The 26300-nt window shown below is 46.0% G+C and overlaps 1 protein-coding gene across 7 annotated transcripts in view; it reads left to right on the top strand.

Annotated features, from left to right (window-relative positions):
• Nucleotides 1-26300, top strand: part of PCM1 (pericentriolar material 1) — a 713620-nt gene that overhangs the window by 66860 nt on the left and 620460 nt on the right. For all 7 annotated transcript variants that reach the window (XM_069200330.1, XM_069200304.1, XM_069200313.1 and 4 more), the window contains exons 7-10: nt 7026-7203; nt 7378-7487; nt 9152-9362; nt 14142-14316. In XM_069200330.1, coding sequence (XP_069056431.1) covers nt 7026-7203; nt 7378-7487; nt 9152-9362; nt 14142-14316 — 674 coding nt within the window. The remainder of the gene's footprint in view (nt 1-7025; nt 7204-7377; nt 7488-9151; nt 9363-14141; nt 14317-26300) is intronic.

Here is a 26300-nt window from a genome sequence, read left to right as displayed (position 1 = left end):
ACTAAAAAGAATGCCCATGAAAAAGAAAAGGAGTGTCCCGCTCCTGGCGCATCGACCAGGGAAGGGGGGCGCTCCCTGTGCCTTCCCAGAGTCCTGCATCAATGTGGAAGGAAACTCTGACCCCTCCGGGGGCCGAGAAAACACTCACCCACACCCGATGTGGTGCGCAAGGGTGGGAAGCTGCTCCCGGGCTGCAAGGAGACTTCTTGTAGAAACTGAAGGCGGCTGGTGCCCTGGGGGCGCTCCCAGAAGCGGGAGGTGCCTCGGGGGCACCGAGAGGAGCAAGCTTGCTCTTGTTCCTTTGTTGGTGTGCCTCGGGGGCACTGAGAGGAGCGTGATCCCAGCGCTCAGAGTTAATTAGTAAACCCGGCTGCGGCGGTGATCCGGGAGATAAAATAAAGCGCTTTTCAAATCGCTAAAGCAAGTTTGAGGCCCGGGCTGCGGCTATGTTCTTGGGTAGAAGTAAAGCACTTTTCAGAGCGCTTTGGGCAAAGCTAAAGCCCGGGCTGCGGCGGTGATCTCTCTGCAGTAGGTCCAGAAAGAGCGCTGTTCCCAAACGCTATAGACACAGCTGTGGGGATCGTGGCAGGGGCCTTGGGCCACAGCACTCTGCCCCTGGGAACAATACAGTCAAGAACAGGGTACAGGGCTGGTGGACCCAGCTACAGGCCAGCACAAGGGGTGTCGATGGTGGCAGTACCTCCTAGTGACCGGGCAGGTCACAGGTCCGCACAACAGCAGCAGTCCAAGGTGGTTTCCTGGTGAGTCCCTTCACCAGCGTTCTGTGTCCAGTTTCAAGTTCCAAGAATGTTCAAATTGTGGGGAAAATTCCCCTGTACTTATACTAGGGTTACAGTGTGTCTTACAATGGCAGGGAGAGGAGGTTCCAGCCAGTTACAACTGGTTCTGGAAGTGCCCCCTCTCTCCTTTCAGCACAGGCTCCAAACATCAGTGGGGGGGTTAACGACCCTATTGTGTGAGGCCAGGGCACAGTCTTTACAAATGCAGGTATGCCCCGCCTCTCCCTCTCAGCCCAGGAAGGGTTTACAATATGTAGATGCACCTCTGTGACACCTCCACCCTCCCTGTGTTCAGGCTGTCTGAGAAGTATGCACAAAGCCCCAACTGTCAGTCTGCCCAGACGTGGATTGGAGACAAGCTGCAAAACCCCAAAGTCATAAGCGCAGATAAATGCACACTTTCTAGAAGTGACATTTCTGTAATAGTAATAAAAAATACACCTACAACAGTAAGCAGCATTTCTCACCACTATCACAGCCATACCAAACATGCCTACGATACCCCTCATAAATCAGACAATACCCCTTACACATAAGGCAGGGCATTTCCAATGCAATCCTATGAGGAGGCAGCACTTGCAGCAGTGAGACACCAAGTTAGGCTGTTTGTCACACCAGTACAGGCCATGCAACATGGCACATGTCCTGCCTTCTACATACATGGCACCCTGCCCAAAGGGCTAGCTAGGGCGTACCTTAGGGGTGACTTACATGTAGTACAAGGGGAGTTCTGGGCCTGGCAAGTAAATTTAGCAGGCCTTAGATAGGTTTGAGAGGCTACTTCAGTGGGTGGCGCCAGCAGCGCTGTAGGCCCACTAGTAGCATTTAATTTACAGGACCTGGGTATAGGGATACCACTTTACAAGGGACTTATAGGTAAATTAAATATGCCAATCAGGTATAATCCAATCATACCAAATTTGTAAGAGAGAGCACATGCACTTTAGCACTGGTTAGCGGTGAAAAAGTGCTCAGAGTCAAAACGTCAGCCAGCAAAGATCAGAAAAATAAGGAGGCAAAAAGTCTGGGGAATGACCCTGTAAAAGGGGTCAGGTCCAACAATAGTGAACTTGTCTATTTTGTTAGCTTGCATGTGTGCCTGGCCTTTGGGCTTCTCCATGGCCACCAAGAGAGAATAGTCTTCAGGAGGGGGGAGAGGAGAAAGCCCCACCCCTTCCTGGGGCCGTCAACCACCTTACAGCAATTCTGGTGCAGACCAATTGTCTCTGTAGGGATCAGCTCGGGCCCCCATGGCAGACCCCCTCTCCCCGGCCTCACTCGACCCCCAAAACTGGTCCCTAAACTGGTTCTGGTAGGGGTGGGGGGGTTGCACTCGTAAGTAAGGTAGTTTCAACTGCAGCCAAGCAGTGCAAGTTAGGCCTTATGTGGCTGGTATCTGGGCCCAAAGAAAAAAACAAAATCCTGTTGTAATCCAAGATATGGTAGGGGCCGCTCTGCTCATAGTGTCCGTCCTCCCTCCTCTTTGTAATAGGCCAGGTGTTCACCCACCACTGCTCGGTCTTGTGCGCTAGGCCCTCATTGTTATATAGGTAAGCCGAAGGGGGAAATGGGTTGCAGATCCAGGTCGGGCCAGCATGAAGGGTGGTCACTCTACTCTTGGGTTCCCCTTCTCCTCTGCCCTTCCCCCACTCCCTTCTCTTCTGGGGGGTAGAGGGAGCGTCCGTTCTCAACTCCTTACTTCTCTGCTTGCGGTGGGCCCTTTCACCGTTTCCTGGGCGCAATGTCTGTCTTCTGCTTCCCCGCTTGCTCCGTGTAGATGGCCTCCGATGCCAGCAGTAGGCAAAGTCACTGGTGTTGCCATGTCCCCATCACTGCAGCTAAGTGTATGTAAGTCACCCCTAAGGCAGGCCTAAGCGGCCTAAGGCAGGATGTGGTACACTTTCTGCACAGTTGTTTCTGCAAAAGTGGATACTGCCCTGTGATGCCCAGCCCCATTGCTGAGCATTGATAGTGAACTAGGAAGCCATTTTAAGGTATTTGCTGGACACTCGTCTACATGAGTGACCCAGACACACAATGGCTTACCCGAACCCTATGGTGTTTGGTTTGAAACACCTCGTCTTAATAAATGCAGTCTGATGCCAGCCTTGGATTTATTCTGGCGTGCACCCAGAGGGCACCTTAGAGGTGCATGTGAACTCTCCCAGTCTCTTGTTGTGCTGACTGACTAGTTTAGTCCAGTCTGCCACCACCAGACACGTGTCTGACTCCCTGGAGGTGAGAACCCGTGCTGTCAGAGGTCAGAAACAGTACCTTCTCCGGAGAGGTGTATTACCACCCACTCCAGCAGGATGGCTAGCAAATCAGTATATCAAGGATAGGACCTTCAAAGACCCTGCAGCCTTTGGTGTGCACCCTCCCTACCCTGAGGCCCATTTAGCAGCAGGACAGGTGGGAAAATTAGCTAATCAGCAGGTGTGGGCAAGCCACACCCCTAAGATGGTCTTCCGGAGCTGGACACTCGCAGAAGGGTTTGGTCGGAATGGGGCCTTCTGGTAAAGGGATATGCCTCCTCTCTACAGGAAGTGGTCATAACGTGTTGTAGACATCTCAGAGTGTAAGTAGCCCATTGGCTACTACCCTACACTCCCCTAAAACGTCCCTAAATTCTGTATTTAGGTGGCTCCCCAACACCAGGAGCTAGATTAGCCTGACAACAAGAAGAGGAAGAAAAGGACACAGAAGAGCCGGAAGAGCAAGAATTGTGGATGCCTGGTAAACATTTGGCATGGAACCCTGCCTGCTGACCTGCTGCTGTCCAGACATTTGCAATATCACGACTCGTCCTACAGCTGTGGGAACTCCAAAAGCCTCAGGGGTTCTCCAGCACTTAGCCAGCCAGTCAACATTTCTCTTGGAGTGGAGGAGCCCCTTCCCTGCTTCTTGCAGGCACCAAACGCAACATTCAGTTCACCAGCCTGCTGACCCCCGTGTCCACCGTCACAGCAGCTGTCTAGGAGGAGGTCCCCTTGCTCCAAGAAGCCAATCCTGTCTCCCCACCAAGTGAGAAGACCAAAGGATCCACTGGAGCAGAGGTGCACCAATCTCTGGTGTACTGGACCCCTTGCACCAACCAAGGCTTATTGAAGCCCACCCCAGACTCCAACAGAAGATCCGTAGACCTGCCAGCGAGGGACATCGGCATCACAGAGGACAGCCTTTACAGTCATCCAGTTGACTTGTTTTGTCTGTCCTTCAGCAGGTCCCCCAAAGAACTTCCAAATGTGTCCCCCCTGCTCTCCAGACGCCCACCGACTAAGCCCCCCTGTTAGGAACTCCCAGACTTGCCACCAAGTCCCTCCTTGCATTCATTTTCCAGGTACCCCCCCCCCCCCCCCCCCCCCCCTTGTTGCCAAGTGCTTGGTGCACAGGAACCTGACACAACCAACACCACTGCACCTGGACGGTCCTGGTCAGATAGACCTTAACTGCTGGTCTTGTCAATAACTTAGTCCTCCTAACACATTACTAGCTTCAGGGCACCTCCCGAGAACTGAGTGTAAGAACTCCTATGCAGCCCTAGTACCTTGGACCTTGTGTTGCATAAAAGCGCATTGAGCTACAGAAAGTGTTACTTGCCAGTCCTTCTGAGGACTGCAACAGTATTTATTTTTCTGCATGTGCTCTGGTGTTTATAAATAATGCAACAAAGTAACTATTTTTCTAACAATCGGTCTCAAGTTACTTCTTGATTGTGTCTCATTTATTGACTGTGCGTGTTCAACAGATGCTTAGCACTACCCTCTGATAAGCCTAACTACTTGCCCACACTATCACAAAAGAGGGCTTTGGGGACTGTCACTTTTAGCCCTGTAAACCAAGAAGGGTCACCCTGGAATATCTACCTAGTGCCCCCCTCCATTGGGTCACTGCATAGATAGCCAGCTTCAAAGACAGTTCAACATCATTGTCTTCGATTATAGCTTGTTGAGGCGCCTGGGCCTCCTTATTCACCTCATCCTCCAGAAGATGATCTTCCATCTTAGAAGTGTAGTCTCAAGAGGACTCCTCCTTGCATAACAGATCTTCCGCCACCAAGGATTCTAGCTCCTCTTACCGTTCAACATCTGTTGTGGGCTCCCTATCTAGATTAGCAGCAATATTTGACCTAATTAATAAGGTTTCATTGCTATGATATCGTCCATACTGAACGTCCATGTGGAGGCTCCACATATAGCAGTAAACAAAGATTATGAAGCAGACAGCTGAAATATGGTGTAACCGGACGTCTCCCGACGCCGGTTTGCAAGAAGATGCGGAAACTGACGAGGAATACCCCGGGGGCACCCGAGGAGCTCTGGACGTCATGACGTCGAACGTGATGTACGCCAGAGAGGAAATTGAAAAGGAGGACGCCGCGAGAGACGCGAACAGAGACGCGAGGGAGAGAAACACTTGAAAAGCCTCACAGGAGGAAGACGAACGGGAAAACGCCCACCAGACCGAAGCGCGCCCCCACCAGACGGACGAGCGACGGGGACGAAGAGAGATACTTAGGGAGCCTCCCGCCCCTGACCCAGTAAAGTCGGGAGACTACCAGGAAGCCGGCCGCGTCCCTGGAGGGGCGTGGCCTTCAGAGGTACGATCACCCCGCAAATGGGAATGGGGTGCCGGGTGGTTCTCAGGACTTTGGGGAAATAAGGAAAAGGGACTGAGATCCTATAAGGGAGGGGAAACAGTATAAGGGAGGGGAAACAGTATAAGGGAGGGGAAACAGTATAAGAGGGGAAACAGTGTAAGAGGGGGAAACAGTGTAAAAGGAGAAACAATATATCCTCTAACATCACCGAACCCCAAACCTAAATAGCTGTTATCAAATAAAAAGGGGAATTCCACAACGTGCTGCGATAGGGAGAAAGGCACGACAAAAGTAAACCCCTCACCCCTGCACTCCCACCTACCCTCACCAACCTACTAAACCTAAATAACCCTATATAGTTATTTAACTTCCACTTACCTGTGTTCTTTTCTTCTTTATTTTTGGGAGCCTGGCCCGCTGACATATGGGAAGACCGGAACTTTCTTAAGCCGGACCAGACATCACCAAGAACCTTATCAGAACCCTAAAAGAGAGAATAAAAACAAAAGGGGGACTTTATTACTTTCGTTGAAAGACTAAATCAACCCTGTCATTGTATGAAGATGATGAATTCATCCTAGACCCCCAGACCGTATTAAATTCATTAACCCTTGAGCACGCGTCGGTCGCCTTAATCCAATATCCCTTCAACCCGGGATAAAGAACCCTTCACATATGGATCTCTTCAAGCAATAATAAACTTGCAGACACTTGGGCTTGTGAAAGTCAGGAAAGACCTGACTGTTTCAAACACCTCACATTGCCACCCACTCAGGCCTACCCCTTGACATAAGCTTATTTTTTATTACCAATTCTGCTTGATTTATCTATCGAGACCACCAAAAAATGATGGTATAGTTCAGAGCTGCTCTATTTAGCTTGTTTCTTTTGCATCAAATGGTAACAAATAGACATATAGGAACAGTATAAAATGTGCAGAAAGTCCTGTGGAGAGATGGTAATACTTTAGCACTTCATATGGGAAGGGAAGGAGCAGAAAAGTGCACTGCGAAAGATATGCAGTGCAAAGAGAAAGCAAATGTGGCAAAAGATGGAACCCAGATGTAAAATAATGGGAGGGTAAAGGTCCTGCCACTCTGTTAAACAAAAAGTGGTGTACGATTAGAAATTTTAATTGCAAAAGCTAAAGCCACTTTTGTATCCGTTTTATTTAGAACCACAAGAAAGATGGAGAAGTGCAAATGAAGAGGGGCATGGAAAGGCTAAATGGTTTGAGCTGGACAGAAGTCACCTTGCTTAAGGCTCAAGTTTGTTGGGGGACCAGTATTAGTCTACTTCAGCAAGTGACACAGGTTCCATGTAACCTAGTAGGACACATATATGGACATATGGCAACAAAATGTATGATCAATGGCAATGCCCGATTCTGATTCTATTTGTAGGTTTGTTGCATACATTTGTAACCATTTACATCTGAAATAGAATTACCGACCTGACAAAAATCCTGCTTTATTTGTATTTTGTTTTTCAAACAGTGACACTAGTTTAGTCGTCTTTGATCTTTCTTTGTATGTATTTATTTGTTTAGCTTGCTGCATTTCAAACTAGTGTAGAATGGACATTAACCATAGATTTGTTTAGTTAAACTGTTTCCTGTTTTTCAGGCTGTGGACCACAAACAAGAAGCTAAAGAGGAGCTGGAAAATCTGAGGAAACAACATGATTTATTGAAAAGGATGCTGCAGCAACAAGAGCAACTTAGGGCTCTCCAAGGAAGACAAGCAGCTCTTCTTTCACTGCAACACAAAACAGAACATGCTATAGCAGTTATGGATGAATCTGGTATGAGGGTTTAAGCAGCATTGCATTTATAAATTGTGCCTAGTATTGTTTGTTATGTAGGAGTTGAGTGGCATGGTATTCACAAATTGTTTACTATACTGGTTATATTATCGATTATGTATTTGTATCATTGCAGTAAAATGTTATTTCAGTAAAATATTTATTATCTTATAGTTGTAACAGAGACGACGGGTAGTGTGTCTGGGGTGAGCCTAACATCTGAGTTAAATGAAGAGCTGAATGAACTAATACAACGCTTCCACAATCAGCTTCATGACTCACAGGTAACCTACAAAGTTTCTTCTAGAAATTACAAAAAATTGATTCCTCTTTTATATTCCTACTTTTAACTCCAAAATTGCAGGAACCTGCGTACAGCCCTAAGTTTTGGTAGGACTTTACTGTGCATAAATATGAAGCAGTTGAAAAAAAAAGTGTAATCTCCTGCATGATGCAATCCCCAAATTAATATCCATGACAAATGTGTCTTGTTAAAGTGATATAAACACAAATTGTATTTAACCTTCGGTCCATGCACAGATATAGTAACTCCATATACAAACTACACATTTCCTATAGACCCTAATAAGGGATCCTTTTCAGTATTCTTAAATCTCCTCCTGTTTGATTTACTGTAGAGGTTCTGTGAACACTACAGATGTTTTGGCTTTATTCAGGTTCATTTTTGACTTTTTATTTTTGGGCTTTTTTGACCTTTTGTTTTTATCCTAACAAAGTTTTTTTTTTTTTTCCATCTAACAAACACCTTGACTATTTCATATTCCTGAACTGTGCCTCTGATCAGATATTGTTCCTAGTTTTATTGTGCTTTTGATTGTCCAGATTTCTGTAGGTAGTGTTTGCTTTTACGTGGGTGTAATACCTGCTCAAGGTAATAGTGGACATATACTGTCTAGACCCTAATCATTTCAAATCTCATGAAGTATTCTTCAGAGACCACTGAGATAATGCCATTCCAGGTGATGACCACACTTTTGTTTATGGGCGCATTCATCTTCCTATGCCCATGACTCCTCTATTCAGTTATGCATCAAGCAACACATTGGTTTGTCTGTCTGCACAGGGTTTCTCTTTCATTGTGATGCATTTTTATTGTCTCCTAAATCTTAAGAAAGCTCAATATTGTTCATCCTTATGAACTCTGATTCTGTGGCACCTCTAACTGTATTCCCTCCAGTTAACCCTAATGCACTTTCCTATTAATAATATGTATGCAATAGCCATACAGGGAGTCTTCTTCACTATGGAGACTTTCATGAACATTTTATGTATTCCATTTCTGAAGTTCACCCTCTATATGGAACTGGTCACTAGGTAAATCTGGGTGGTACTCTGGACACCAGTGTCTGTCATTTGAGAGATAAGTAGTCCACATCAAAGTGCCTCAGTGTTGAGGTATACCTAGTCTCCAGTTTGCTACCAATGTATCTCATGCCTCCCCTTCCCCTTGTGATCTTCTGTTCTGTCATCTAGTTGTATCAGGAGTCTTCAATTTGAATATCTCATTTTTGTGTATTGTTCTTCAGTTCATACATTTTAAAATATCCATAATAACATTCTCTTGTAAATTTTTCAGTGCACTGTGCTCACATGGTGTTATAAACTGTTAGTAAATTAATAGTTAATTTAGTAAGAAGAGCCTTGAAGGTATGGGGAGTGCAATTCTACCATCTTGTGATATTATTGATAACGTGCTGTGAGATATGTAGAAAATGTTGAAGCGCACACATGTATTGCGCCTGAAAGGGGGGAAAAATACAAAAATTGCATGTAGGCTCTTATACAACTTCATTAAAACAAAGTGTGGTTTTAGGTAACCAAGTACATAAAATAGTATCTAAACATGCTCAGACTGAGGATGTTGCATTTCTGTGTATATAAAACACATCCAGTATGCAGAGACTTAATTGATTTGTTGGTTTCTTAGCCTGTGCCAGATAATAGACGACAAGCTGCAAGCCTTTCTCTCGCCCGGGAAGTTTCCCAAAGCAGAAATGCATCACTGTCTGAACCTCTCACTGACAAGAAAGCACAAATATTCAGCAAAATGAAAGCCTTAAAACAAAAGAAGAAAAAAATGGATGAATTGCTTGGAGAACTGCATACACTTCGTGATCAACATTTGAATAATAGCTCATGTAAGAGGTTAATTTTGAAACAGTGCATTTTTAAAATGTTTATATGTTGTAGCAAGTTGTTGACTGTCAAATCAATTTAAATGTGCTATATCTCTGTTTTACCTTATGAACTCTCAGCTGTTGAACTTGTGCTTGAGTTTCCAGTAAGCATAGCCATTAATGCATGTTTTCAACCTGTTTTCTTCTTTGTTTGGGTTTGATGGGCGCAGTATACCTTAATCTAGTTTTGAAGATCAGCAGTACTATTTTGTGAAGGCATCACTTGGACTAAAAATTTCTGCTCTCAGTCATTTCATAAGTCTTAATTTTGTCTTTGTTTGGTAGGTTACTTTGATCACCTGCTTTCCAGAATGCTTTTAGAAGTGCTGGAGGTGTGCTGTGCGATACTGTCTACTATTTTTTTTTTCCGTTAGTTAACACTCATGCTGTGTAATGTAGTATGCTGCAGTATGTTTTCATATTTAAAATAAAGTTGATTAGATCTTTGACCTCATCCCTAAATACTCGTACAAAGTAGATGACTCACAAGTCAGTCTGAAGTTGTAAGTATCTTACTATTAGTGTCCTCAGCAAAGCTAAGGGCCTGCCAACTTCCCAGTAGAACATACAATTTTAAAGCACAACTAAGAAAATCATCATGCTAGTGGATGAAATATCATTTAATTCTACATTGGCGTAATAATTGATGACAAGGAAGATTACTTCCTCATTATCTTAGTGGTCAGAATCTGTGTGGTTTGCTTTACAATTATCTTCGTTGATGGGCTTGAGACAAAAAGGCAGAAATTGCAAGTGTGTGAGAAACCATCTGTAATGGCTCCAAGTTTTTAAATAATCTGGATACATTTTAGGGTATGTCATCCGACTCTCCCTCCTTCCACCTGCCTCAGAACTGCATGTGCTGACATACAAGACTTCAACACACTTATTTAAAAAAAAAAAAAAAAAAAAATGCTGTCTCTGGCCGATTGTCCCGGTATGCTTTTCCAACCACCACACCCAGATTCTTTTTCTGTACAGCCGGAAAGACTTTTGTTTTGGCTTCTCATATTCTTCCCATTTGTGGTCTGAGCTCCATCCTCCTAAACATATTAGGATACTTTTTTAACAATGTACTGTCTTTGGACTGTAGAGATTATCATATTCCAATTCTGCTGTTCCACAGGAAGTATATTTGCTTTATGGTAGGGTTCGTACACCACTAGTTTTCAGTCTTTCCTTTTGGCTTAATGTCAGCATCACAAGTCGTCACAAAGGTGATAGAGGTAGCGGCCGTTCTCATATGGGCAGAAATTTCAGTATTTTATTATCTGGGTGACTGGTTTCTCAAAGCCAACTTTCGAGACATGTTGTGCCAACTGCAGACAATGGCTACCTTGCTGTTTGAGCTGAGCATTTCCACCGCCAAGCCCACATCCGAGCTGGTGCACTCTCATGCATTCTGTTCCTGGAGGCAGCACTGAACTCCACATCGAGTTGATCCTTTGCCCCTCCAGAGAGCATTCAAGACACTTGGGTTATGATTCTGATGTTTCAGAATTGAGCACATGTTCCAATCCTGGCGGTCTTATGCCTGCTAGCTTCCTGAATTCTGTTTCACTCACTCACCCTGGCACGTAAGGGCCCTCCATAGGTGCCTCTCCAGACAGTGTTTCCAGCACATTAGAGATCTTCAGAGGTCTATCATGCTCTTTAGGGACACTGCAGTAGATTTGCCTTGGTGGAGTGTAGAAGACAATTTGCCTCCAGGAAGGCTGTTTCTGAGCCCACATGTGGTGATGATAATCATGATGGAAGCCTCCACTCCGGGGGGAGAGGGGGGAATTTACCTGGAGGAACAGGAGCTCAGAGAACACTGGTGCAAATGTTTTACTAATATGCTGGAATTGTGGCAAACCAACTGGGTCTCATGGCCTTCCTCCCTTTCCTTTGCAGCCAATTTGTCCACATTTTGACAGACAATATGACTGCATTGTGGTACATCAGCAAGGGGGAGCAGACATGCCTATGAGCTCTCCCACTCTAGTCCTTGACTCAGGGCCGTCAAATTTGTCTGGTGGCCCGTCACATAGCCGTTGTACTCAGTGTGAAAATGGACAGTCAGTAGGCAACATTTTGCTGATCACTCCCTGAGGTTGTCCAACAGGTCTACAGCAACTGGGGAACTCCTTCAGTAGATCTATTTTCTACTCAAGAGAATGCTCACTGCCTGAAATTCTGGCCCCTTACTGTCCATTGCAAGGAGTATTGGGGATGAATTTCATTTGAGGTGGAACTTTATTCTTCACTGCATTTCCTTACATAGCCTTGATTTCCTCGGGTCTTGAGGAAGATCTGCCTAAACTCAGCTAAAGGCATTCTTATAGCCGAGACTGGTCACAAATTATGTGGTATACAGACCTAGTGCACCTCGCTGCCCCACCGCCCACACATAGACCTCTTAGTTGTAGCTTCTGTACCCCAACCTCCAGAGACTCTACCTTCATACATGGAGGTTGTCAGTATCCTGAATTCATTTTTATTACCTCTGGAGTAGTGGATGTCATCTTATGTGCTTGAATATACTTCACCAAATTGGTGTACTCAGGAAGATGGAGTAGGTTGGTAAAGTGATGTGCCGACAAATCAGTAAGACCCTCTTCAGGCTGGCCTACCTGACGTCCTGCGTTTGGCCCTGTCAGTAGCCCAGCAAGGGTGCACAGTGTCATGCTTAAGAGTTACTTATCTGCTCTTTTGGGCTTCTTCAGTCTCTCCAATAAGCTGTCCCTATTCAAATCACCCATTGTTGCGAGGTTTTTTAAAGGTATCATAAAAACGTTCCCTCAGTTACCATCTATGATGCCTCAATGGGACCTTAAGTTTATTCTCACATTTGTAATGTTTCCCATTTGAACCGTTGCACAGTTGCTCTTTACGACTGCCTACATTTTAAACCATTTTTTCTCAATTCCTTCACATCAGCTAGACACAGGCTTTGAGTGAGACTCCTCCTTTTACTTCTTTCATTCTTTGCAAGCTGGTCCTCAGAAGCAAGGCTGCCTTCTTGCTAAAAGTGGTTACCACAGTAAGTACATCTGTAGTAGTGGTTGCCATTCCTGGTCTCAAACTGAAGTTGTCCTTAAGATGTCAATCATCTGTCTGCCTCAAAGGCATTATGTCAATCATCTGTCTGCCTCAAAGGCGCATATAAAAATGGATGAGAAACTGATGTCATAACACCTACGAAGGTGCTTCATGGCTCCAGTGACGTAACAAGGACCCAGTTTCTGGCACAGAAGTGGCGCAAGCATCCCCTACCTGCTGGCGAAGAGAGCTATTGAAATGTTTATGGATTCAGCCTTACACCTGGGATATTCGAAAGGTAAGGAAACTGCAGGTATATAGATTTTTCACCAGAAAGATAGTTACTGAAGGTAAGTAACTTTTTGATTTAAGCTGTTGAAAATGCTGGATTACAATTCTTCTTATTCCTAAAACAGCATATGATTTTCCCTTGGAAGATGTTACCAAATGGGGATTTTTGCAAGCTACTTGATAGGTCCCAGTATTATCTTCTGTGTAGAATGCATACGAGTTGTTCTGCCTATTGTGTTAAATTGGCTAACACATCCTAGTCGCTATTGCAGTGTAGAACACTTAATATTCTTCTTTTGCCAAGAACATCTATCGTGCAGATAAAGGGTCTGGAGCCTTTTACCTCCTCATGGGAGACTGAAACTGTAGTGCATCTACGATCACAGGAAAGCCAATCTCCTGCTGAGATGTATTGCTGAACTGTGGCTGAAGCTGCTTTAAAGCCATTCTCGTCATCGAAGTTACATGCTCTTCATGTTTACTCAGAGGAATAACTCTTTGCACGGGCCTGAGTTCCTAGGGCACAAACTTTTAATCTCTTGCGTCAAACGCTCCTAGGGGTAAGAAGACTTTAAAAAGGTTTGATGACCATGTTGGTTTGTCCTGCACTATTTAGTAACAATTGTATGGAAAAAAAGTGGAGTATAAAACTATTGACTACATTAAAGTTGAGTGCAAATTCTAGTGTTATGTGCTTCATTATCACCAATAATGGCTCCAAACAAAATAATGTTTTTTTTTGTTTTTGTTTTTTTTATCTTGGTGGACACACTCTGCTGCACCTATTCTCCTCTTATAGTATTCTTCTACCCTTCCCTATTCCCCCATCCTGACCCTCCCCACCCACACCCTTCCCCTTCCTCTTGCAAGGGATCCCCCCACTTCCTTAGCTCTCAACGCGTTACTGTATCCCCCACTGTGCTTCTCTTTCTTTACTTCTGCAGGGAAACACGTCCCTCACCTGCTCTCACAACGCTCAATCTCTTGATTGCAACCACACTTCCCTTGACGAGGACTGCTCTCATGACCTCAGGAAGAGAGTCCGCTCTCAATTATACCAGGAAGTCCTTTAGTGAGCATTTCTGGTCCTACCACCTTTGTCTGTTGTCAACATCTTAACAATGTAATGCAATACATTGTTATTCACAACGTTTTTCAATATACATGTACCCTAAAACCTTTTTCCTTCAACTTGTTTAGTTAACCTTTTTTGGATCGACATAATGGAATTTTGTTTTTAACACATTTTTTTTACTGCACACTAACAACTCAACAGTTTGAAAAACTTTAACAGCTTTAACATGCAGTGTCGTTATGACTGATCTCTGTATTAAATCTTGTATATTCAAAAGTGTTTTTAGGAGGTGTTGTTTTTTTATAGGTTTTTTTTTGTGGTAATCCGTTATATTTGTACCCGGTTTTTAGTGGTAGCCACTTGTGGTTCCTCTCAAAGAAGTTTGGATCAGAGAAATTCAATTTCCGCTCCTTTAGAAGTACCACGTAATGCAGAGTTCAACAGCTGGGTGGCAGCTACGTATCCATCTGTTTCTACAAATGATAGTGAAAACGAAGAGAGTGTTAACCCTTCAGAAAAACTCAAGTAAGTATCTAATTTTAAGTGATTTGTGGGTGAACGTGAAAGTCTTTAAAATGCAGATGATTTTTGTAAATTTTATGAGTTGTATTCTCCTGCTGAATGTCCACATTGCATTTGTTTTTTTAATTTTTATTACAGCTTTTTTTACGAACAGTATTTTGATGGATATATTTAACCTCCGATTCCTCATCATGTGCATAGCCCCAGATGCCAGAAAGATCTGGAAAACTGAAAAACCATTGCGCCTGTCCTCCAGTAGGTGGTGGTCTGCTCTGAAAGTGATTCAGAGACTTACATATAAGCTCCACCCACCTCAGTTTATTTCTTTCCGTGCCTTCGGTGGAGAATCCTGAACACTGCTCCTTCTTTCCTCACTTTAAGAGAATCTTCTGCAAATTATTCTGTGTTAAAGTGTCATAAACCCAAAATGGATTTTTTTTTTTTTGCCCACATTGATTAGGAAGCCTGCTGACTTGTTTGACGTTCACTTCCTTAGTGTGGAGGTAAAAGCAAAGGTGCTGACTGAGGTCCTGCAGCCTGCACAAAATACCATCACAACCTAATTTGTACTTCAAAGCTGCCCTCACAAACACACTTTTGGGTATTTGTACTAAACAATGTTCTGATCCTCTAGTCAAATGTTCAGCCACCCATCTCCATAGACCAACTCCATGTGAGATGGCTTTTCTTGGCCTAGCACCCAGCAGCTGAAAGCTTGGTGGTACCGGTGTCCAGTAGCAGGGTGAACCTTAACTTCTGCTAGGGAGGTGAAATGTGGATAAGTTTGGAAAGTGAATCTTCTCATCGGTCAGCCTTTCCTTGAAGTCCTTCAATGTGAGCTGTTTGCTTGGATGCTACAACCTCTCATTTTGAGACATGTTGGGTGAGATTTTACCTGCGGTCCCGGACGACATATGTCCTTCTTTAGCCCAAACCATTCAATGTGGTTGAGATGTAGCCAACTTTGTCATCCTCTCAGGAATCCACACCATGGGTGGTCTAGGCAGGGATGTGGGAAGCAGTGTGCTGCTTAGACACTGTGGTGGGTGAAGTTCACATGATTGTAACTGGTTATGTAGGCGTCGTTAATGGACATGCCATTCTATGGCTCTTGAGGATTTAGTAGAAAGGCATATTCTGCCTTTCAAGTGTTTTAAGGAAAGCCAAGCAACAGTATGCTATTTGGTCTTTCAGATCTGATTTACCAATCTCCATGTGAATTTCCCACTTTTAGACAGATGAAAGAGGATTGACATATAGGCAGGGTCAGACTCCAACACACACACACGGCTTTTCAACCCTTTTGAGGTCGTGCTGTGGTCCCAAAAGACACCAACTGGACATTGGGGGCTGCGTACCTCCTAGTCCTCTGCCCCCTAGCAACAATCTCACAGCCCCTTTAGTGCACCATTAGGGGCACACAGCCATCCGGAAAGAGGTAGCATTAGCCAGTTCCTTCAGAAGTGACAGCATTACATTAGACATGGGTCCTGCAGATTCTCCAGTTTTGGATTGTTCATAGATTCACACGCTTGAATCTTCCCTTCTGTATAGGTGGGAGTCCTGCAGTATCTCTAGAAAAGTAGTAAGTAATATGTACAATCATATGCTGAAATGCCATGGATAGGCAATGCAATAGCCTTTCCATAGCCTTTTGTAAAAAAAGAACCAAACTTCAGCTTTAACCAATCAGGCGACAACACCCTGAAGCATATCCCCAAGAGAGGCTGAGTTCCTCAGATTTTCTACCCCACGTTGTGTGACGGAGTCTCCATGAGCTCGGCTCAGTTTTCTTCACATCTCTGATATTTTCAACCATTTTTTCTTTACCATGTCGGACTCCTCAAAAAATAATCCGATTGTGTAGATCTTGCGGTAAGAAGAGACGTCACCAGGAAGATCCCCATAAGGACTATATATATATATATATGAAAGAAAAGATGTCCTGATCTGCGTGTTACGGCGCACTTAATTCTCCGGTGGTGCTGGTTTGAGGCAGGACAACCATATTTTCAAAGAACAAGATTCTCTTTCTGTTTTAGCAAGAGAAAACCGCACTCTGTCGTTGTGCCAAAAATACCTTAACTTTTAATACATTAGTGAGATCATAAACAAACAGGAATCCCCTGACGCGTTTCGGTCTCACCAGACCTTGTTCACAGGTGTTTCCTGTGTGCTAATTTCGGCGCTTAAAATAAAGTACTCCAAAGTAACAGAAAAAATACTCAAGTTACACCACTTATCAAGAGTTACTCCATAACATCACTAAATATATATACTTTAACAAAGAAAAATTAAACGTTTTTCTATATACATATTTACCAAATTGTAACAGTGTTTTGACTACAATCCAAGGTGTTTTTCACTGAGTTCCACATTGCATTCTGGTATATGTAGTTTATAGCATTTCATTAAATCAAATTATTTTTAAATATATGTCATAAAATCTTGTTTCAGCGACTAATGGAGACTTCAAAACGATTTCTGAGGTGTGTTAACAAAATATAGGGGCCCTCATTAGTTTTTAATTTATATTCACATTGGATTCATATTCATGTATTGCATGTTACCTACAATAGCAAAATCCCCAAAGTTTCTTTTAAACAAGGCCCTCGCTAAATCCTGCACCTCTGATGGAAGAAAATTAATGTTTGGGTATTATTCCAATTTATATTGATAGCACCAAAATTGTATTGTCAGCAAAGACTGTGCTGTTGACGGCAGCTACACCAAGATCGTCTACACCATCAACGAAGATCCCTAAACAGTGGACGACCACCTCGTCGACGACAAAACCAATTACGACATCAACAAAAACAACCTCGTCGCCTCATCTTGTTATTTGATTGTTGGTGGCACATTCGATGAAGCGCTTGTTGACACCGCCATGGCTTCAAATAAAGAGGCCCTCAACCTTACCAGTTACTACTGTTTTAGCATTGCCTGCATTCTTGTTGACAGCACCATCGACTAAATGCTTTCTTCATGATCCTCAACAAATATCACCATTGCCTCCTAGTAACTTGTTTTTGAAGAATCAGATGATGGATTGTTTGGCCCAGCACATTGTCCATCACAGCTTCATGTGAAATACCACAAAGAAGATTATAATGCGTATGATGGCTGTTATACTTGGGAGTTCCACCAACGGCATACTGCTGCCAAAACCCAACAATATATGGAACCCATTCATTAGTCCATGGTTCAGCTTCCCTTAGCATTGGTGCAGGACTTACATGCCATGTTACAGGACGACCTCACATGTTTTCCTTCACCTGTGGGAACACTACCACCCTCTACTCCACCGGCCTCACAACCTCTTAGGCCTCCTCCCACACCTAGAATGACACCAACTTCACACATTTCCGTGCCACGAAGGCAAAACCCATCATCCTCTGATGATGGTGCGAAACAGGGAGAAATTTAAGACACTTGTTTTGCTGGTATTGAGTGGGAAGAATATATAATTCCCACACTTCCTCCTCCTCCTCCTCAACTATCAGACTCCCCACCGGAGGACGTAGGCAATTTCCATTCCTTTACGGAGAGAGCTGCAACTAGTTTTCAGCTTCTGATGACAGTCAAGCAGTCTGACTGCTTATTTTATGATTTTAAGGATCAGTCAAGAAGAGCTGTGAGGACAATCCCCATAACTGATCATATATGGGAAGAAGGCGTGAAGGTAATGAAAGCACCAGCTACAGTTATCGCAGTCCTGGCAAAAGGTTCACAGCCATCTCGGGCACTACAGTGTGCGCAGCCAATGCCTTAGCAATATTGGGGAGGTACAACCGCTAGATGTGGTCACACATCGCACCATATCTACATCTTCTACCAGAAGTTAAGAAACAGGAGGCACGAAAAATATTACTCAAAGGAGAAAGATCAGCTTCTGAAATCATTGATGCATCTTTAGATATAGCTTCCCTTGCCTCCAAGGTTGGCTTAAGACTACCATATTCTGTTCAGAAGTACAGCACAAAATTCTGGATATTCCTTTTGACAGCAATGCACTTTTTGGAAACCACATAGATGACTCCTTGCAGGCCATCAAGGCAGATACAGATACTTCTAGGTCCTTGGAACGCTCCAGTACAGAAAAAAACCTTTTTGTGGCGTGCGTGGATGACGAGCCTACTACTTTAGAGGGATCTATTAGAGATACCAACCTTTGAATTATCAATCATTTCGCCTCCTATTCCATCAGGTCTAATATCGTGCACCACCACAAGCTGCATTCTCTAGACAGCAGCCCAGATATAAACAACCTGCACAATCCAGAGACACTATCAGAAAACAGTGACAAACAAGTGGAGCCTGCTACAGTTTCCCCTAACCTACCACTCAAAAGAGCTCACATCTCTCAATATTATTACCAATGTGATGAATTACAACAGACAAGTGGGCCGTACTCTGGAGTTCATGCAAGTTCACCCTCCTCGTCCGCCACAAAAGTCACTTCCTTCCCATCTCCATTTGCTCAGGAAAGAAGCATCCATCATGCTTGTAGGAAAATCAGTTTTTGGCATGGTTACCCCCACTTTTTGCCTGTTTATCAGTGTGTTTAGACTGTTTTGACTGGGATCCTGCTAACCATGACCCCAGTGATTGACCTCTATCCTCTAAATTTAGTTGCTTTTGTACCCTTTACACCCCACATTTGGCATACTGGTGTACCCCTGTATGTCCCTAGTATATGGTACTTAGTTACCCAGGGCATTGGTACACCGGGGTCCCCCATGGTGTGCAGTATGCTTTATGCCACCCATGGGAGCTCATGCAAACCGTATTTGCAGGCCTGCTATTGCAGCCTGCCTGAAAAGGTGCATGCACCCTTTAACTGCACCAGGTCACTGTAGGTCATCCCTATAGTAGGCTCTTGTAGCACAGAGGGCAGGTTCCTCTGTGTGAGGGCACCCCTGCATGAGCAGAGGTGCCCCTACGACCACCTTACAAACTCCAGTTCCAGTGCACTGGAATTCGTAAGCGCGGGGAAGCCATCTTACCGGTGTTCTGGCCTCAGGTCACACTACCTGTGGTCCAGCTACATAATGGTAACTCCTATTGTAGGCATGTTTGGTATCAAACATGTCGGAATCATACCCCATACTGTTGCCAGTATTGGGTGCATGATTCCATGTACTCTGGGGGCTCCTTAGAGGACCCCTCAGTATTGCTTTTACCAGTGTTTAAGAGTTTGCTGGCAGACCACGCTGCTGCAGTCCCTCAGACAGGTTTCTGTCGTCCCGCTGCTTGACCAGCTCAAGCAGGGGAAGGCAGAACAAAGGATTACTTATGGGGGGGGGGATGCAACACCCTCTCCCTTGGAAATAGGTGTTACAAGGCTGGGGAGGGGTAGCTTCCTCATGCCACCGACTTGCTTTCAAAGGCACATTTTGTGCCCTCCTTACATAATCCGGTTTGCACCATTTGCGAAAGCACATAAAGGGAAGGGGGCGGGGCGGAGCAAGCCTGCCGGCAAGATGGCCGTCACTTTGTGAGGCTCTGCCGGACTTACAGGTTTAAACGTAAATTTATCCTGACGTGGCAGTGTTGGGGGGGGGGGGGAACCCTGCACCGGGAGCCCTCCAGATTGCTGCGGTGTCTCCACCTGCTGCCGGATTTCGGCTGCTGGTGTGCCCGTGGTGGGATGACGCGGAGCGAGCTGGGCCGGGGGTGAACCTGTCCGGCACAAGGGCTACCGCGCGCTCACACAGGCGGCTGAAAGAGACCTTGGTGCCCCCGCGGGAGCGGGGTGCGTGGTGGGTGCTGTGGGGGGGGGGGGGGACCTTCGGCGGTCGCTTCGGGCCGCACCACCCCTCCCCCGCCCGGGTACGTGGCCTGGTGGTGGCGCCGCGTGGCCTGGACGGGTGTGCCTGGCCCGCATCGGAGAGTCGCGGGTGGCTGCTGCGCACTGCTGCTTTGGTGGTGGCTGGCGGGGAGGCCTAGGCGCCCAGCGGGAGCGGGATGTGCGGTGAGTGTTGCCCTGGGGGGGACCTTCGGCAGTCGTTTCGGGCTCCTTATCTGTTGGACGTCTATGCTGAGGCTTTGGAGGCGGGATCTCTTCCTGCATCCTTGAGGGAGGCGCTGATTGTTACGATCCTTAAAGCGGGCAAGGACCCATACAGTTGTGATTCGTACCATCCACTGTCCATGGTCAACATGGACAATAAAATTCTTGCCAAGCTGTTGGCGTTGCGTTTGCAGCCCCTGATGTTGCGCTTAGTGCTTCTGGAACAGTTTGGCTTCGATGCGTAATCTGCGTACCTTTTTCGCGGTGCTGGGTGGCCTTTTGGCAGACGATGAGGCTGCTGCTGTGTTTTTGGATGCAACTAAGTTGTTTGATTCTTTGGCCTGGCAATATTTGTTCGCGCTCTTGGGCAGGGTGGGCATGAGTGCCTGATTTATTAAATTGATTCGCTTGCTGTATTCGGATTCGGTTGCGCGGTTGAGGCTGAATGTTTGTATTTCGAAGCCCTTCCCTGTGGCCCGGGGGACTCGTCAGGGATGCCCTTTATCCCCGCTCCTATTTGCTATCGCCATGGGACCGGTGGCAGCTTATCTGCGGCAGCATCATAATCATAGGGTTCTGCAGTTTCGGCAGCGACCGATTTTAATCTCGCTGTATGCAGATGATTTTGCGCTGTACGTGCGAGAGCCGGGTGTGAGTATGGATGTCCTGCTGACTGAGGTCGTTCGATTTGGTGGCTTCTCGGGCATCACGATGAATTGGTCTAAGTCAGTGATGCTTCCCCTTACTAGTGGTACTACGCGCTGCTCGTCGCGGTATCCAGTTGAATGGGCGGAGGGCCCAGTCCGTTATTTGGGAGTGTGGCTAAGCTGCGATGTCGAGACTTTGTGGCTTGCCAAATACGTTAGGATGATGGCCTGGCTGGAAGATAGACTGGAGGTGTGGCGCACACTGCCGCTTTCGCTCAGTGGGCGCATTGCTAAAATGGTTGTTTTGCAAAAGTTTCTGTATCTCTTTGTTAAACTTCCGCTGGTGCTCACTGTGAATTTCCTTAAGAGGCTTAGATCTGCTTTGGTGGGACTGGTGTGGGCGGGCGCGCAGCCTAGGATTGCTTGGGAGAAGCTGACGCTGCGTTCGAAATGGGGGGGGGGGGGGTCTTGCTGCCCCGGATCTGGAGCTTTATTATTATTGCGCGCAGGCCCACTTCGCATATTTTTGGATTCATCCTATAAGGTATCTGCCTCACATTGCGCCTGAGAGTGATTTGGTCTGGCCGGATCGACTGCTGAGAGTCCTCGGAGGTATGTCTCGGACTCGTGCGAGAGGGATGGATTCTGTGGCGTGTACTTCCAGGGCCTGGGCTGCTTTGGTGCGTAGATCTGGGACAGGTTTGCCTTTTGCCCCTGCAATGCCGGTGTTGGACGTGGCGGATGAGCAGATGTCTCGCGACGTTCGCCTGCGAGAGTTTCTTGAGGCATCTGAGCTGTCATTACGGGGGGACTGGTTGGTGAATGAGTGTTTGCTCTCACTGGAGGAGGCGCTGCAGGCTGGTGCTGACAATCCGCTGCACAGATTATATTTATTGCAGGTTTACGCAATGCTTTGTGCGTGATATCCTGGTCTCCCGGCCATGCCTGAGACTTTTCGAGCACTCGAATTGATGTGGCGGGCGCAGTCTCCTTGAAGGCTTATTACTCGATTGTATGGGTGCATGCAGGAGCAGCGGAGGGCAGTGGTTGTGGCTGCTAAGGCTAAATGGGAGCTGGATGTGGAGGAGGTGCTTACCGAGGAAATGTGGAGGAGCTGTTGTGCGCATATGCGAATGCTGTCGCCCAATTACAGGCTGCGGCTCATCCACTTTAAATTCCTGCACCAGTTATATTACACTCCTCGTAGCTTATGTGCTATGGGTCTGCGGGCTGATGCATGCTGTCATGCTCCGGACGCTGATTTTCTGCATCTAGCGTGGAACTGTGCTGAGGTGCATGCCTTCTTGGAAGTTGTGATGCATGACATTGCCGGAATGACGGGCTTGGTTCTGCCTTTCTCTCCTGTGCTGGTGCTGCTTGGGCTGCTGGACGGGGTGCCATCAGCATGGAGGCATCTAGTGGGCATGCTGCTTCTACTGGCAAAGAGAAGGGTGGCGATGTGTTGGGGGCGAGGCAGGGCGCCGCGTAGAGTTGACTGGCTGTGTGATGCTGCGTTCTGTTAGGAACAGTTGTCAATCTTTTGGGAACTGGCCCCCGCAAATTCTCGTCCTATAGATATTTGGGCACCTTTACGCGCTTTTTTGGACTCTCATGATTGAATGGTGAGGGCTGATGCTTTCTATGTCATGTCACATTCTGACATTGCTTGGATTGGTTGGGATATCCTGCGCGTAATGTATGAACCGCCTGATGGTGGACCCTGCTGTTTGTGCATGCTCTGCCGTCTCTACTTTGTTGGTTGGTTTGTGTTGGTTATGTTTGTGCCCTAGTGAATGCTCACGTGGTTCATCCTAGTGGTGTGCTCCTTGCGGCTGTGTTTCTGGATGGCTGGGAGGCTGCTGGTCTCTGTTGAGCTAGATTTGCTGAGATTCTTGATCATTGTACTTTGCCTCTGGCGGTTCCTTGCGATATTATGGTACACTACTGTACAGGGAGTGCAGAATTATTAGGCAAATGAGTATTTTGACCACATGATCCTCTTTATGCATGTTGTCTTACTCCAAGCTGTATAGGCTCGAAAGCCTACTACCAATTAAGCATATTAGGTGATGTGCATCTCTGTAATGAGAAGGGGTGTGGTCTAATGACATCAACACCCTATATCAGGTGTGCATAACTATTAGGCAACTTCCTTTCCTTTGGCAAAATGGGTCAAAAGAAGGACTTGACAGGCTCAGAAAAGTCAAAAATAGTGAGATATCTTGCAGAGGGATGCAGCACTCTTAAAATTGCAAGGCTTCTGAAGCGTGATCATCAAACAATCAAGCGTTTCATTCAAAATAGTCAACAGGGTCGCAAGAAGCGTGTGGAAAAACCAAGGTGCAAAATAACTGCCCATGAACTGAGAAAAGTCAAGCGTGCAGCTGCCACAATGCCACTTGCCACCAGTTTGGCCATATTTCAGAGCTGCAACATCACTGGAGTGCCCAAAAGCACAAGGTGTGCAATACTCAGAGACATGGCCAATGTAAGAAAGGCTGAAAGACGACCACCACTGAACAAGACACACAAGCTGAAACGTCAAGACTGGGCCAAGAAATATCCCAAGACTGATTTTTCTAAGGTTTTATGGACTGATGAAATGAGAGTGAGTCTTGATGGGCCAGATGGATGGGCCCGTGGCTGGATTGGTAAAGGGCAGAGAGCTCCAGTCCGACTCAGACGCCAGCAAGGTGGAGGTGGAGTACTGGTTTGGGCTGGTATCATCAAAGATGAGCTTGTGGGGCCTTTTCGGGTTGAGGATGGAGTCAAGCTCAACTCCCAGTCCTACTGCCAGTTCCTGGAAGACACCTTCTTCAAGCAGTGGTACAGGCAGAAGTCTGCATCCTTCAAGAAAAACATGATTTTCATGCAGGACAATGCTCCATCACACGCGTCCAAGTACTCCACAGCGTGGCTGGCAAGAAAGGGTATAAAAGAAGGAAATCTAATGACATGGCCTCCTTGTTCACCTGATCTGAACCCCATTGAGAACCTGTGGTCCATCATCAAATGTGAGATTTACAAGGAGGGAAAACAGTACACCTCTCTGAACAGTGTCTGGGAGGATGTGGTTGCTGCTGCACGCAATGTTGATGGTGAACAGATCAAAACACTGACAGAATCCATGGATGGCAGGCTTTTGAGTGTCCTTGCAAAGAAAGGTGGCTATATTGGTCACTGATTTTTTTTTGTTTTGTTTTTGAATGTCAGAAATGTATATTTGTGAATGTTGAGATGTTATATTGCTTTCACTGGTAATAATAAATAATTGAAATGGGTATATATATTTTTTTGTTGAGTTGCCTAATAATTATGCACAGTAATAGTCACCTGCACACACAGATATCCCCCTAACATAGCTAAAACTAAAAACAAACTAAAAACTACTTCCAAAAATATTCAGCTTTGATATTAATGAGTTTTTTGGGTTCATTGAGAACATGGTTGTTGTTCAATAATAAAATTAATCCTCAAAAATACAACTTGCCTAATAATTCTGCACTCCCTGTATTTCCTTTGTTTGCTGTACAGCTCACAGGGCGGTTACTGGTGTTGTATTGTAAATTTTGCATAAATAAATAAAAAAAATAAAAAAAGGGAAGGGGGCAGTGATCACTCCCCTGTCCATCGCCTCCCCAGGTGTGGTCCCCAGAGCTTCTCCAGGTGACCACTTGAGTCTGCCATCTTTGAAACAAGATGTGCAGAGGCCCCTTGGAGAATCTGGTTGGTCAGGACAGGTGACTGATGTTAGTGACCACCTCTGGTAGGTGGTCACCCTGCAGAGTGACCAAGCTCCCTGTTAGAGCTATTTAGGGAATCCCTTGCGGGTGGGTCCCCAGATTTGGCATGCAAGACTCCACTAGGACTCCTCTGCATCAACCTCTTCTTCACCTGGACTTTACAGGAACCAAACAGGCCTGCAACTCTTTAGACGACCTGGCCTTGCAACATTGTTTCCTTGGCTTTTTCCAACATTTGCATCATTATAATTGCTGTGCATCCTCTGGTGTTGTCAAGACTACAGCTGCACCAAAGAAGCAAGAAGGAATCTCCCTTGGAGTGAAAGCGTCACACCCCTGCATCCGCAGGCTCCTAAGCAATGAGGTGTGGCTTCTTGGATCTGCTCTCCACAGGATCTGCATGGATCCCCCAACACAGGTGGTGGTCCTCTCTGCCCAACCTGGGAGATGGTGATCCCTTGTCTTTTCTTTCAGGACAGTGCCCCTGTGCACCGCAACTCTTGCAGCAGCCAGGGCTTGATGACTCCTGCTCTCAGGTATCTTCAGGCTTCAAGTACCCCTGGCCTCCAGCAGTTCATCCTTGCAAGGACAGTCTCTCTTCTGCTGCTCCAGCGACGTGGGACTCCTCTCCACGTGTGCTGGTTAGGCCTCACACCAACTTACCGTGCCTGCTGCCAGTGTGTTGCCTGTGGAGTCTGCAACTGCTTCTGCTGGCTCTCACAACTGCTGAGGTTCAGCCCGTTGAGTCCCCTGGACCTTGCTGATCCTCTTCTCTGCAAATCCTCTTCTGCCTAGATTTGTGTTTGCCGAGGCTTGTTGGTGGGCCTCCTAACCACTAACCATCGGCGACATGGCGACCGTTGTGAAACATCTTCTGCACGACTCCAAGGACCACTCTTCAGCTCATGGGCTCCACAGCTGATCTTTATCTTCCATCGTTGACCTGGATCTTCCTACACAGAAGGGTGGGTAGTTGCTCCTGCCCCACCTGGACACTCCTGTGTGGACTGTACTCTGTTCTCTTCTTTTCCAGGTCCTCTTCGTCCAGAATCCACTGTTGAGTTCCACCGGACTGGTCCTGGTCTTGCAATCTTCCTTTTCCAAGTCCCCTTGTTAGTCTCTGGGAAGACAAGGTAACTTACCTCTGCTCTCCTAGTTGGTGGGGGTCATCTAGGTGGTTCCCTTTGGGGGGTCCTGAGTTCCCCTGGCTCCCTTCTAGCTTTTCCACATCCTTGGGTGGGGGACTTCACTTCACATTCCACTATTTTAGTATATGGTTTGGCACCCCAACAGAACTATTTTCTGTTATTTCTTGACAGTGCTTATTTGCCAATGCTAATTCCTAAAATTTATTGTGTATATATAGTGTGTACTTACCTCCAGTTGGGGGACTGCCTATAAGTGACCTAGTTTAGTGCTACTGTAATAAAGTACCTTTATTTTTGTAACACTGTGTGGTTCCTTTCATGTGAGATAAGTTAGTGTGTGACTGCTGTGGTATTGCAAGTGCTTTACACCCCTCCTAGTCTTGGCTGCTCATCACATCTACAACTAGAGAGTCCTGGCTTCCTAAACTCTTTCTAA

This window comes from Pleurodeles waltl, chromosome 1_2 (assembly GCF_031143425.1).
Source record: "Pleurodeles waltl isolate 20211129_DDA chromosome 1_2, aPleWal1.hap1.20221129, whole genome shotgun sequence".
NCBI classification, from domain to species: Eukaryota; Metazoa; Chordata; class Amphibia; order Caudata; family Salamandridae; genus Pleurodeles; species Pleurodeles waltl.
This window is presented reverse-complemented; position numbering and strand designations above follow the sequence as displayed.